Here is a 14,272-nt window from a genome sequence, read left to right as displayed (position 1 = left end):
GTGATTCTTTCTTCCTTTTCCCTGTTGAAATGTCTATATGCCTTAACTGACACATCCATTTATAACCATTCGTGTTGGAAAGTCACATTTGGAATAGTACCTCCCCAAGTCACTTGTAGCTTCACATAGGGGAAAAAAAAGTCTTTTATGAAAAGATTTGTAATACAATAGAGATTAATGGAATGTGGAGAGGAAAATGCTTTCAGTTTCTCACATAAAGTAAAAGCAGGGCAGCTCGGAGATCTTGTATTCTTACTATTTGTATTTTGTTAGATCTTTAACATCCACGGTACATGGCTGGGTTGCATGAGCTCTTTGTGCTATGTTGACAGTTGACAGACAAAGCAAAATTATTCCTGAAGCAAGGTACTGTGTACTTAGTTGTGACCTATTATAGCCTACGAATGTAGCTGGCTTTTGAGTTGGATGAATAGGAAGAGTATTTTCTAGAATAGGCTTGAATATACTAAGAGAGATTTTAGCTGCCCATACAGAAAGATACATGTCCTCCATTGAACTTTTCCCCCCAAAATGTAATTTTCCTTATAAAGTGATTTTTAAGTATATTTTCCCCTGTTGCTTGCATGGCGACAATTTTAACTGTTCTAGTATTGTCCTACAGTGGTAAAATAAAATTGCTGGTAATTGTTGGCTTTCTCTGCTCACAGTATAGCAGGAGGAGATGGCTTGCATGGGGCTCTTTAATGTACCTCAGGGACATCTTCTGATGCTCAACCTCTGATTGCAAATTAAAATAACAAGGCTGTGGTATTGGATTTGATGTGAGGCCAAGCAGAACAACTTGCTAATTTATCGTGTAATATACAATTGCTGAGGTTGGAATTTGTCCACTTGTGGTGCTATTCTGTGTGTTTAAATGAGGACCACTGTTTGCATCTAACCTATCATAACAGTTTGGGAGTGCTCCATTATCCTTTCAGCAAACTGATGGCAGAGTCTGGTCCTCACACAAATGATAAGATCAATAAGTTTCAAATAACTTGGATGAAATGACATGTGACTGTTCATTTAAAGAGATCTCTGACTTTAAAAATCAATTTTGGTAATATTTAAAATTCTTAACGTTGACTGACGAGGCACTTTCCACTTCTCTTTTGTTTGATAATTTTGTTAAAGATATTTTTGTGTTAACTTCTGTGAATAGTTTATATATGTATATTTCCTGATTTGCTCTTTCATCTCCTACCCTGGCACCTCTCTGAGACTTGATAATCACTCTTTGACAGGCCAGCATGCTGCAGTGTAGAAGATTTAACTTTAAAAGCAAAATTATGTTCCTGTTAAAACTTCCCCTGGAGATCTTAGGAAAATTTTCTCCCAGTTTTGGGTGCAAATGTGGGTCAGAAAGCAATTTGTTTTTTGATATTTCTGGAAATCCCAAATCACAACATGTCATTCTTCAAAAGCAGCTGTGGGCCCATACTGTGCACTGTCTGTAAGACCCATTTTACACTGGGGAAAATTCTATGACAGAAAAATGTGACTTCAAGGGAACCCCAGAACATTTATAAATGGTTTTGGGTGAAAAGAGTGTATGGTGTGCTCAGAGTGCATATCGTTTGGGGAGAGGAGTAGTTAATGGCCCTTATAGGAAAATAGTAATAATGTGTTGAACTCTGTAAGAGCACATATGGTGGCAGACCTCACCCTGCGCTGCTGTCACTGCACTCCTGGAGAGCCATTACAGTCGAAACTGAATCATACGTCAGTGCACTACTGTGGTATGTTGTGTCTTCGAAATCTCCGAGTCCTAAAATAAAGCACAGACCCCTTCCTCTTCCCTCGCCATCCATTCTGCCATCTGTAACTTCATATCTAGTACAGTTTTGTCAGCGGAAACATGGAAAGTTCACTTACGTTGACTACATAGTTCTATTATTTTGCATTCAAATTGCAAAGCACCTCCACCTAATCTTACCAGTTAACTATCATCATAGCTCTCCATTTTGGGTAACACCAGGTGGAAACTGACCAGGTTCTTTCCTGGTTGGAATAGTGTGTCTTTAACAATGTCTTGTCACCTATAGCCGAGCACCGACGTTCCCCAGTAGTAGAGGCGTGTGTAGGGTAGTACTATCTTATATTTAATGAGCAGTGTTGTGGGCTCCGAGCAACCTTAATAGAGTAAATATTATTACCTCTTGTTTCATAGATGAGGAAACCGAGGCTCAGAGGAAAGGTTCAGTGACTTACGTGAAATTACCCCTTAATAAGTGGGTGGAGAGAAGCCACATTCACGTGCAGTTTTTCATGACCTCATTTCTGTATTCTTCATGGAGTGTGAACCTTTGTGCTAGAGCCTGGAGAGGACACTACCAGATCCAAAGCGGGTCGTCCCCCAGGCCTGACCTTCCAGTCAGGGAGGTGAAACAAGGTTGTTCAAGGACGGTGCACAGCATTGTATGCTCAGTGGCAGCGGGATCGAGGGAGATGTCCCTGGAGGGTGGGGAGATTTCACAGGAGAGGAGTGGAAATTATGCTCAAGGGATGGCCATTTTAGGTGAAAATTCTACAGCATGAGCCAAGACAAGGAGTTGTCAATAGGCAAAATGTGTTGAGGACAGTGAGAAAACCAATCCAATGGGGCGAAGAGTTTATGTAAGAGGAAGGGGGGATGGGATGAGGCTGGAAAGATTTGAAAGCCAGACCAGAGTATGCATTCTCTAAGGAAGATTTACCACTGAGGGGATGGGAGTGAAGGGCCCTTGGGGAGCTACACTTGGCAAGTCTTTACGCTGGATGTGGGAGAGAATGGAGTTGGGGAAACCAGGTAGGAGGCTGTTAAAGGAGATCAACTTTGAGGTCTGGGCTTTGGTGAAGTCGACGACAATGAGACTGCAAGACCAATGGTCAAATTGGGTGACTGATTGGAAGTGGGAGGAGAAGGCCCCACCATATATTTGATTCAATAGTATGAGAACTGTGCATTTTTCTTTCTCCTGGGAATTTTAGATCCTTATTATTTTCTATAAACTGGCTCCTGTGTATTATTTTATTGCCTCTGTTCATTCATTTGTTCAAAAGATCTTTTTGAGTGCCTCCTCTGTGCCACATTTCTAGGTCTGGATGATTTCTGTGTGTGCATCCTTCTAAAAATACAAAAGTACACAAATGGGTAAGTTTGTGTTTAAGGTGCACCTACCAGGAATGCCTCAGTTACAAGTGGAAATAGATCCCTTTTCAGCATGTGCAGACAGAAACCATTTTACTTGAGATCTCAGAAATATAATTTAACAATCAGAACCAGTCAGCATTTGACACAATTTCGTACACAGTGATTTCAAGGAATTAGTGATGCTGAAACTAAAGTAACAGGTGATGGATCTTTGCATGTTTTGGTAAAGGTTTGTTTTGCTATTGGCCAGGCTGGCTTCACCTCTTTTGAACCCTCTACTTGCAAATGTAGTTGAGGTACGAATCTGAAAATGTAATGACTTTATTCCTGTTCGTTGTGACAGTTTGGCATTTACATGTGGCATTGCATAATAAAATGACATATTTGGGTGGCACGTATCCTTAGAGTGGTTCTCGGGGTTTTCATAAAACCCAACCCTTTTTATAGGTTGGACTTCCAAAAAGCTACACTTTGTTAATTTTTTTTGCCATTGACTTGGCAATGTAACTTTGGGCTGTACATTATTTCCCAACACGGGAAATGAAAATAAGTTTAGTTTTATCTTTGTGAGTGGGTTTATTCAGTGCTAGTATTTGTAACTAAGATTGGCCCCATCATGGAATATTTTCAAAGACTTGGCATATTTAGTTTTAACAATACACATGAAGTTTCTTGAAAGGTAGATTTGGCTTAGTCCATTAATATTTGCTGGGGGAACAAAGGGTTAACCGAAGTGTACTTGGCAAAATCAAATGGAAGCAAAGCATATATTGAATATGATTAGGGTCTGTTTCCCCCACAGAAGAGTTTTGTTTAAAATACACCATGACCAAAAGCTTAATTATCAAAATAAAACAAGAAGAATCAAGAGTTACAGGCTTCTGATATTGTCTTTCAGCCCCAGTTCCCTTCACACATTATCAGCATGTGTAATTTCCATGCATAATAGCACTAGTTATTGTTGTCATTTGTAAAGGGAGATTAACAGATAGTAAGTACAAACAAACCCAAATAAGTACTGAATAGAGAGGTGACAAAGAAAAAAAGACCTCTTTAACGTTAATTATAACTGGTAGGAAGTCTAGACAAATTATATTATCTGTTTTCTATATGATTTGAAAGGACATTTAGTTAGTAACTCTGTCAGAGTTAGGTGTTTGCTTTAGAAACAGGTGAGGTGACAATTTAGCATCTCCTTTGTTGGCAGCTCACTAGTGAGTCATGAAGTTGTAGTAAATTGATGGAATCAAGTTTCCAAAACACCTGAAGAGAAGTTGAGCTTTTTCGAAGGGTGTATTTTAAAAATTAAAGAATTTTAACTTCCAGGTTGTATCCCAGTAATTAAAAATTTATTGTTTTAAAACATGGAAGTTGTTGCCTGTCTGCTTGCTTTTTTAAAACTTTAGAATTGAATGAATTAGGGACGCCTGGGTGGCTCAGTCGGTTAAGTGTCTGCCTTCAGCTCGGGTCATGATCCTAGGGTCCTGGGATCGAGTCCCGCATGGGGCTTCTTGCTCTGCGGGGAACCAGCTCCTCCCCCTGCCTGCCGCTCCCCCTGCTTGTGCTCTTTCTCTCTCTCTCTCTCACTCTGTCTCCCTCCCTTTCTCTCGTTCTGTCAAATAAATAAAATCTATTTTAAAAAATTGAATGAATTAGAACTGGGGTTGGCATCTTCCACTTAATACCTCTTCCAAAGTGTGTAAAGCCTCAGATAGCAACTTTAAGGTAGCAAAGCCAAATGAATGATCAAAGAGTAGTCCAGTCCTGCGTATCTCATACCTGGTTTGCTTGAATTCTGCTTCCTTTATCAATATGCCTAAATGAGTACTTCTGGAAACAGCTGGTCTCGCTGTTAGTATTTATAGGCTGCACTGGAAATTTAATACCTGCTGTGGTCAGCACCACTATCTCCCTCTGTATCCCCCATGCCTAGGACAGGCTAAACCAAAGTGTCTGGTTTCTTTAATTCTGAGGGGCCATCGATTGTGAGCTGCACTCTTGACTTAACAGTGTTTTTGAAGGAAACAAATACATTACTACATGTACATATCAATTGTAAATACATCTGAGTTTCTGAAATATCAAAATGTGAATTAGAATCGTGTCCTCAAGTCAGGAAAATATAGTTATAGGTGCTACGAATTGGAACAGAGAGTTGCCTGTGACTCAGAACCACTGATTCCTTGTTCTGGTTTGTGTTCTGCTGGGGTAGTAGTTGTTTGTCTTGGGTAGGAGCCACACGACTCCAACCCTTTTCTGTCTCGTTCGGTATTTATAGTTGGTACCATACAACTTGGTTCTTAAAGCCAAACCGTACTGAAGTGCTTTTAGTCTTTGTGTGTGTTAACCTTTCTTATTTAGGTTGTCATTTCCTAAAGCTCTGTACCTGGGGCCTCTTTGGGTACTCCACACAATATTTAATGTAATTCTGGGCATATATGAAAGGTTTCATAAGGAGTCCTTGAGATCCTCTATGTGAAAAGTTTAAATTTTAAAATAGTTCAATGTATTGATTGAAGATAGAAATGAAGTTCACTGTGAATGTATTGATGAGGTGGATTTTATAATCTTTAAAGGTTGTATATTTTCTTTTAGTCAAAAAGTTCTACAGTCTTCTTTCTCTGGCTGTGAAAGCCATACATGGAGCTGAAGGAACTGATTTTTGGTGCTCTCTCTTGAGTCTGGTTGTAGTTTCTTCCAAGAAGAGGCTGTTCTGAGGTCACACAGCACAGCAATGAGTGGGGACATCCCGCAGATTTGTGTACATACTGCTGTTAGCTAGGGGGAAAAGACCAACGAGTTGCTCCATCGAGAAACAGTGAACAGGGTTAAACATGTCATTGATTCTTTTCTTAATCACATTGCACATAGCTCTCTCTGGCTTTCATTCTTTTGCATGTATCGTTCTCTCTGCCTAAGTGGTCTTTCCTGCTTTCTGCACCTACCAAACTTCTACTCACTCTTCAAGACCAGTTCAGAAGTTGTGCTTCTCCGTATACTCCCAGGACACAAAGACAGTCAAGTCCCTATATGCAGCTGCCTGTTTTGGAACACCATGCAGTAGGGAATGCACCTTGTACCCCAGCACTTCAGCTTACTTTGCTTAGCCTTATTGTGCCTAATACATGCAGCACTAAACCCACAGACCCTGGTGCCTGCATAAGAATGCTTGAGCTTTGGGGCACCTGGGTGGCTCAGTCGGTTAGGCATCCGACTCTTGGTTTCAGCTCAGGTCATGATCTCAGAGTCGTGAGATTGAGCCCTGCGTCAGGCTTCATGCTCAGCGGAGAGTCTGCTTGGTATTCTCTCTCTCCCTCTGCCCCCCCTCACACATGCTCATGTGCATGTGCTCTCTAAATAAATAAATACATAAATAAACACATAAATAAATCGATCTTAAAAAAAAGAACACCTGAGTTTTGCTCCACCCCATTTTGTGCAGTTTTGAACAGATCTGTTTTATAGCAAACATGATACTGATTTAAGCTAATAGGCATATTGTTATCACATCTCTATGAGAAAATTCAAACAAGAGCAACAGGAGAGGGTAACTGAAGAAGGAAAGTGAGAAGAGAGTCTAAAGGCCAGAGAAGTGGGCAATGACTATTTCAGAAGTGGGAAAAGAGTGGTCAGTTGAAATTATCCTTGAAAATATTGCAGCCAGTTTTATACCTCCAGATTATGTGTGTAGAAGAATCTGTCTTAATTTTAATTAATTGCTTACTTTAAGTGTTTCTTATATTCCAAGTATGGCTCTAAGCATGCTAAATGTATTGCATCATTACAACCTGTAAAGTAAATACTGTTTTGGGGCCTCTTTAACAGAAAAGGAAGTTGAGCACAGCAATTAAGTCGCTAACTAGTAGTCATTCAGCCATTGGGAAAGTCATCCATTTCTACGTGGTGCACTCTTTTTTAAGATTTCTGTATTTATTTTAGAGAGCACGCACAAGCAGGGGGGAGGGGCAGAGGGAGAGGAAGAAGCAGACTCTCTGCTGAGCAGGGAGCCCGATGTGGGGCTCAATCCCAGGACCCCAGGATCATGACCTGAGCCGAAGGCAGATGCTTAACCAACTGAGCCACCCAGGCGCCCTACATGGTATACTCTTGACTTTGATAATGGACGTTATTAATGACTGAAAACCCATCTGTGTGTAATCATATAAGCTTTTATTGGGAGCTTTTGCTGTATGCGTGCCAGGGAGTATATATTAAGAAGGGAAGAATATCTCATGTGATCTTTTTTTTTTTTTTTAACTTGATGAGTTTCCTAACTGTTAAGGTTGGGGCACAGATCAAAGTGATATGTCAGGGAAGAATGATAAGGAGCTATTTCAGAATCTCTAAGGAAAGTTTGAACGAAACGAGTCCATCTTGATAATGAAAGGGTTTTGGTTTTGTTTTTTTTAAAGATTTATTTGTTTATTTATTTGAGAGAGAGGAACAGATTCCCTGCTGAATGCGGAGCCTGACGAAGGGCTCGATCTCACCACCTTGTGATCGTGACCTGAGCCAAAACCCAACATTCGAATGCCTAACCGACTGAGCTACCCAGGTGCCCCTGAAAGGGGTTTTTATTTGTATTTGTTTGATGGTGGTAATAAGACTGAAGTGTTTGTTCTCTTTCTTCTTTCAAGGGCTGGTTGATTTGTGAGGAGCCAACGTGTCGAAATCGAACTCGGCGCCTTCCCCTTCAGTTCTCCCGAAATGGGCCTCTTTGCCAAGTCTGCGTGAAAGCTACACTTCGGCCAGAGGTAACAGTCACATGATGCTAGAGAACCGTGTAGAAGGGGGTGGGGACTGTATTTTCCCATCCCTTAGCTCTGAGAGGTAGGTATTTGGTATTTGCCCTCTGGAAACACCCTACTACCACACGTGTATTTTTAAAAACTCAGACTTCAAAAAGATAAATGCTTTATTTTTTCACATCATGAACTTATATCTAAAAGGGAAACTGACTCGTTCTTATAGGAATTACTCTGATTTCTTCGGTTGCCTCTTCATAATTACACAGAAGAAACTGCTTTTGTAGAAACTTGTCTCTGGACTAGGTCAGAACCCCTTTTGTAGGGGACACAAAACCTCCCAAACCTGTGCCCTAGAGGGTTTATTGTATTTGTATGGGATTCCATTGTTTCTAAGGGATAGCATGTCCAGCTTTTTCTCTACCTTAGCACATACACCTGAGGGAGGAGGCCAACTGTCATTAGTGACTTCCAACTTGGGAGCACATAGTCTGGAAACACCTTCTAGGTCATTAAAATGCTTTCCTTCTGATGTACCCTTGGAGCATCATCAACCCAAGCAGCATTCCCCGAACTGTGGGGAGAGAAATGTTTGAAGGTCTTCCTTGCAAAGAGCGTTTTGTGATTAGGTACATCCAGCAAACTCTGGGCTAGCCAGAGTTAAACAAGCTTATTGCAGATTGTCTGAGAACCTGTAAAATGATAATATGCAATCAACCTCACCAAACAGACTGTAATGTGCCTTGCTTTCCAAATTTGTCTGGCCCGAGGATTTATAAGGATTTTGCTGAGAAGGAAGTAGGAATAAGGAACCTGTTATTTACTTTTTTTTTTAATGCAGAGGCAGGGTTCTATAATCAAGTCTTGACTTCAAGTCTTTTCACTGAAAAGGGTTGGTACACAGTCTAGTTTTAGGAGAATATTTTAAAGTTCTAATGGCTTCTTATTTTAAGATAATAGATCATTTCACAAAATTTAGTGAGGAGTCAGGAACTACAAATGGCTACTACCATTCTATATTCCCTTGTTCCTTTGCATAGCCATATGTATTTTTTAGAAAGATGCTGTTTATTTATTTGAGAGAGAGAGCGAGAGAGAACACAAGCAGGGGGGAGCGATAGAAGAAGAGAGAGAAGCCAGCTCCCAGCTGAGCAGGGAGCCATATGCAGGACTTGATCCCAGGATCCCTGGATCATGACCTGAGCCAAAGGCAGACACTTAACCGACTGAGCCAGCCAGGTGCCCCACCATATGTATTTTTTACGTGGTTTCAGTCATGATGAAAATATGCTTCTGTATCATGTTTATCTTTTGTCAAGTGTCTGTGTTGCTACATCATTTTCAGTACCAAAACCAAATTTAACCGTTTTCTCTTGTTGGACATTTTAGGCTACTTTTACGATCTCTTTATTAAATTGTAATGAATAATCTCTTGCTTACATTACTTTTTGTTGTTATTTGAAATATTTCTTGAGTATAAATTCTTATCGACAGTACATATCAAAATCCCTAAATACAATATGGTCATGATTCATACTGCCACATTGCTTTCTTAATGGGTGTTCCCAACTTAAACTGTAGCCGTTACTTGATGCATTTACCGGTTTTACCACTGTCTTTGCAGCATTTGGACATTATCATTATTTTTAACTAATTTAGTAAGTATAAAATGTTTGTTGCCTTATTTTGTATATATTTGGTAATTAGTTAAGTAAAATGAGTTTTTTTAACAAAAATATGGAACACATAGTGAGAATTATGTGTTGTACTAAGTTGGTCTCATCCCAACACTTGGATTAGCAAGTGTAGAGAACAAAAGTATATATATTTAGTGTGACTCATCACCCCACTTATAGACTCTAGGGGAATCACCTGGCTTCGTGAACCAATGCTGCCTTTGAGACTTCTTAAACATCTAGCTCATCAAGTCAAGTTCAGTGAAAATGAATCACTTCTTAGAAAGTCAGTGAGTTTTATGATGATTCCATTGTTGGTGAGAGAAAGTAAAGGGAGAGTGGATAGCTAGTAGATTGGTAGCCCTCCAATAAGTGTTGATGATGTTTTTGGTAGTGGTTTAATACTGCAGGTCGTCATTTATCATTTAGTATCTTATTTTTTTAATGAGTGAGCCAACACAGGCGTTTCGAAGTACTTTTTTCCCCTTCATATCCTTGTCCTCAAAATGGTGACATTTAGGCAGGCATTTACCAAGGTCTTGACAGGGAGGAGCTTTCATCGTTAGGGTCATATTGCTTGGGTCATACTGCTGCTCAGAACATGACCCTTTGGGATAACTGGAGGTTTCAGAGCATCCTGGTTGGTGATATTGCCTGTAGCTGTTCCTCACAGGGACCTTAACAGTGGGTCTGAGCCCACTCTTCTGCAGTCCATTTGGAGTTGCTGGTGATGAATTGGGCGTTGCTTGATTCTGTGTATGAGGTTCCTGGGCTTTCCTAGTAAGAGGAAGAAGCTGCATCTTTCCAGAGACCATTCCAGAGAAGCTCCAGAATCAGTGGTAGAATGGCCAGGATCATTATAATTACCATAAGGTTTTCTCAAGTGTCTGTTTTTTAGGATTATGCTTACCTGACCCTTAAGTTCTAGGGTGCTGTGCCTCAATCATACATTACTTTCATTTAATAATTGTTTATTGAACACCTACTACATCCTAGGTACTGTGGGGCCAGGGGCACACCATTGAACAGGACATTTCCTTATGTATAAAGGTAGTTTCACATTATGTAGATTATATAAAATTGATATGTGTGGGCAAAAATAGGCATTTGCAAATATCTGTTTGAAGAAAAGCACTAGGGTTTCCCAGTGCTTGCCTAGTGGAGCCTTTAAATACATTGTGCAAGTTTGATGGTAAAGCACTTGCCTCTTACCACACCAGTCTCATCCCTACATAATAAATCTCCTCTCATTTACTCCTGGGTTGCATTGGCTTGAGTACTTTCCAGGATTGACTTGGGGTATGAAAGCTGGATCTTCTTCTGACTCATGTTGCCAGAGTCATAAGAAAGCTGGGGCAGTTTTGTTCCCAGGGTTTTAGATGTGTCTCTCTTCTCAGATACCGTTAGAAAAATCAGTAAAGTTTTTTTATGTTCACGAGAATTTAACTCTATTCAAATTGCTGATTATTAAAAATACATTCTCTGAATGTTCTCTGTTACATAGGAAGTGCACATAAATGCAGGAATTCAAGCTTCAATATACGCATGAATTCCTAAATAAATAGAACCCTTTTTCGCATTGGAAGTAGAGACAGGACTTTCCCAAGTTAGAGAATAAATATTTTAATATCCCTTTATTTCAAGGACATGGTTTTGGCTTCTTACGGTGGCCAAAATCTGTCTGGCTATTTGGGATTCTGTATTATGTAATTCACAAAAACTAAAGGGTTAGTTTGTTTTGTTTAGTTTGCACTATAGAACTAAGATTTCAAACTAAATTAAATTTTTTCTCACTAACATTTCTGTTCTTGATTCAGAGGTGAGAAAGCATCTACATGTGACTCCCTGGGCTGTGGCAGAAATCACTGAGGAAGTTTCACAGCCCCTGGGATAGAGCACTGTGGTGGATCTCTTCACTCAGTTGTTTATTCAGCTAAATTTCTTGAAGGCCACTTATAAGGAAGGCAGTAGAATGGCTTCTAGTTCTACTTTGGGATACCCTTAGTGTTTCTCACATTATCCTCAGTTGTAAAATTATGAAAATCCTTTATAATGGAATGTGTGTACCATACATGGCTTTGGCCTTCAAAGGAGAAGAAAGGGTAATATTGAACTTGTGGTCATTGTGTATTACAATTTCAAAATGGCTGCAGCTGAACGAAGTGTTGATTTGATAAGTAGATTAGGGACAGTGAGAATATTGCCAGGTTACCTGAGACAGCATCTTATTTCTGCATAAGATGAAAGCATGAAAATAGTCATGGTCTCTTAAGGCAGTAATTATGAGTTGTGCAGGAAGAGAACCTTAGAACTGTGATAGAAAGTCTTAAACATCTGTATCTAGTCACTGGTTACCACCCAGGAGACAATGGATTTTTACCACGAAGGGTCTTTTGGACTTGTTGATGTGGAGTTTGTTAAAATTCTACATACAGCTTCTCTTAACCATGAGGCAGACACTAGCTTTCTTTCTCAATAGTATTATTTTTTTCATTTTTTTTAATCAAGGTGAAATTCATATAACAAAATCAAACCAACCATTTTAAAGTGAATAATGCAGTGGCACTTAGTACTTTCACAAATGTTCTTAGACCACCACTCTGTCTAGTTGCAGAATGTTTTCATCACCCCAGAAGAAAACCCTGTACCCTTTAAGCGGTTGTACCCCATTCCTCCCCTTCTCCCCGTCCCTGGGAACCACTGATCTGCTTTACGTCTCTATGGATTTACCTATTCTGGATATTTCACATACATGGAATCGTATAATAGGTGACCTTTTTTGTCTGGCTTCTTTGACCTAGCATATTTCTGAGGTTCATCCATGTTATAACCTGTGTCAGTACTTCATTCTTTTTTATGACCAAGTAATAGTCTATTGAATAGATACACCACAATCTGTTTATTCATTTATCCATCCATGGACATTTGGGTTGCTTCTTTCAATATACTTTAAAGTTAATTTTATTTTCACTAGGTGGACAGATCTTACATTTGGCCTAAATATGTGTTGTGTAGCTCACTTGTTGGTCCTAGTTCAGCTGAATGGTACTACACAACGCTAGGCTGATCCCTTCTTCTGTTCCTGCGTTCAGTAAGCACTTGCTCAGCACCAGCTCTGCCTGCTTTGAGAACTTTTTAGATACTTGAAGGTAGCTATCTTCCTGAGCCTTCTCCTCCTTGGCCCAATTTTCCTAGGTCTTCAACCATTTCTCCAGTGCTCTGCTTTCAGAATATTCATCCTAGTCTAGGGTTTGTGTCCCAGTAAAGTGAGGAGCCCAAAACAGCATGCAGCCCTTCAAGTGCTCTTGTTAGTGCTAGTCTGGAGCAGAATAAACCTGCTGCTGCTGACTTTTCTAGGTAGTAAATTTCTATGAAGTCTATTTAGGGTTGCATTAACTTTCCTAGCATCCATATTCACAGTGTTGACTCATTTTGAGCATTCCATCTACTAAGATATGTAATGTTTTTGCACATGCAACTGCTAAGCCATGCCTTACCAGGTTTTCTGAAATCCATGTGGTTTTTTTAGATCTATCTATAAGACTCCATTAGTAGTGTGTTAGTTTCCTAAGTCCGCTGTAACAAAGTACCACAAGCTAGGTGGCCTAAAATGGGAGAAATGTATTGTTTGACAGTTCCGGAAGCTAAGTAGAAGTCAGAAATCCAGGGGACAGCAGGGCTTTCTCCTCCTGAAAACTGTAGGGAAGAATCATCCCTTGCCTCCTCTAGCTTCTAGTAGTCTTTGGCATTCGTTGGCCTATAGGCGCATCACTGCAGTCTCTGCGTACATAGTCACGTGGCCATCTTGTCCCTCTGTAGCTCTGTCTCTCTTCTCCTTCCGATAACAACATCAGTCATATTGGATTGGGGCCTACACTAATCCAGTATGACCTCACCTTCATTTGACTTTCTCTGCCAAGACCCTATTTCCAAATAGAACTTCAGTGTATCTTTTTAGGGACACAGTTCAATCCATAAGATAGGAATTGTACTGAGCTTGGGGAAATGGAAACCAAAAGTAACAGTAGCTTACCCATAATAAACATTTAATGCACTAAGAAACTTGAGTTTTTTCTCACATGACAGAAATCCAGGATTGTGATGGTGGCTCCCTGGTGTTGTCAGGCGCGCAGGTGCCTCCTGCCCTTCTGTATCGTCAGCAGCGCCAGGCTTTTACTCTCAAGCTGCACACTTACCTTCAAGCTATCACAGGCTACAAGACAGAGAAAGAGTTGAAGTGTCAAAAAAATGCACCTCCCACCCAAGTCAGTTCTTTGAGCGGCCTTTCCAGAAGTCTCACCCAGCTTTTATGCATACATTTTGTGAGCCAGAAATTAGTCACATGGAGATAATAGCTTATTTTGGTACCAAAGAAAAGAGTAGACTGGATATTGGGAGCCAATCTGCAGTCTCCGTGACCGAGACCTTCCAGTGAACCCTGTGAAATGTTGTCTTGCTATGCCCAGCCCATCACTGTCCCATTGTGGGTCTTTGGATCCTGATTCTGCTGTGCACCCAACCTTCTGGCTTCTACAGATCTGATGCTGTGATTAGCCTTCCCTCTTTTATCTTCTCCAAAATATTGACTAAAATGTTGACGTGCATTTATGCACATACCAGTGGATGGATGCCTTTGTCCAGGTGGACGCTGCTCCATTTTAATCAGCACCCTTTGTGTAGCTCTATTCTACCACTTGCTAATCATCTTGGCTTCT

General features: G+C 40.3%; 1 protein-coding gene across 1 annotated transcript in view; it reads left to right on the top strand.

The window, feature by feature from the left end:
* POLA1 (DNA polymerase alpha 1, catalytic subunit) overlaps window positions 1–14,272 on the top strand; it is a 308,487-nt gene that overhangs the window by 193,597 nt on the left and 100,618 nt on the right. The window contains exon 35 of the mRNA XM_040633339.1: window positions 7,774–7,890. Within this exon, the coding sequence (XP_040489273.1) occupies window positions 7,774–7,890 (117 nt within the window). The remainder of the gene's footprint in view (window positions 1–7,773; window positions 7,891–14,272) is intronic.

The sequence above is a fragment of the Ursus maritimus genome (genome assembly GCF_017311325.1).
Source record: "Ursus maritimus isolate PB19 chromosome X unlocalized genomic scaffold, ASM1731132v1 scaffold_X1, whole genome shotgun sequence".
NCBI lineage: Eukaryota > Metazoa > Chordata > Mammalia > Carnivora > Ursidae > Ursus > Ursus maritimus.
The sequence above is the reverse complement of the archived record's forward strand: the minus strand, read 5'-3'. Positions and strand labels throughout refer to the sequence as shown.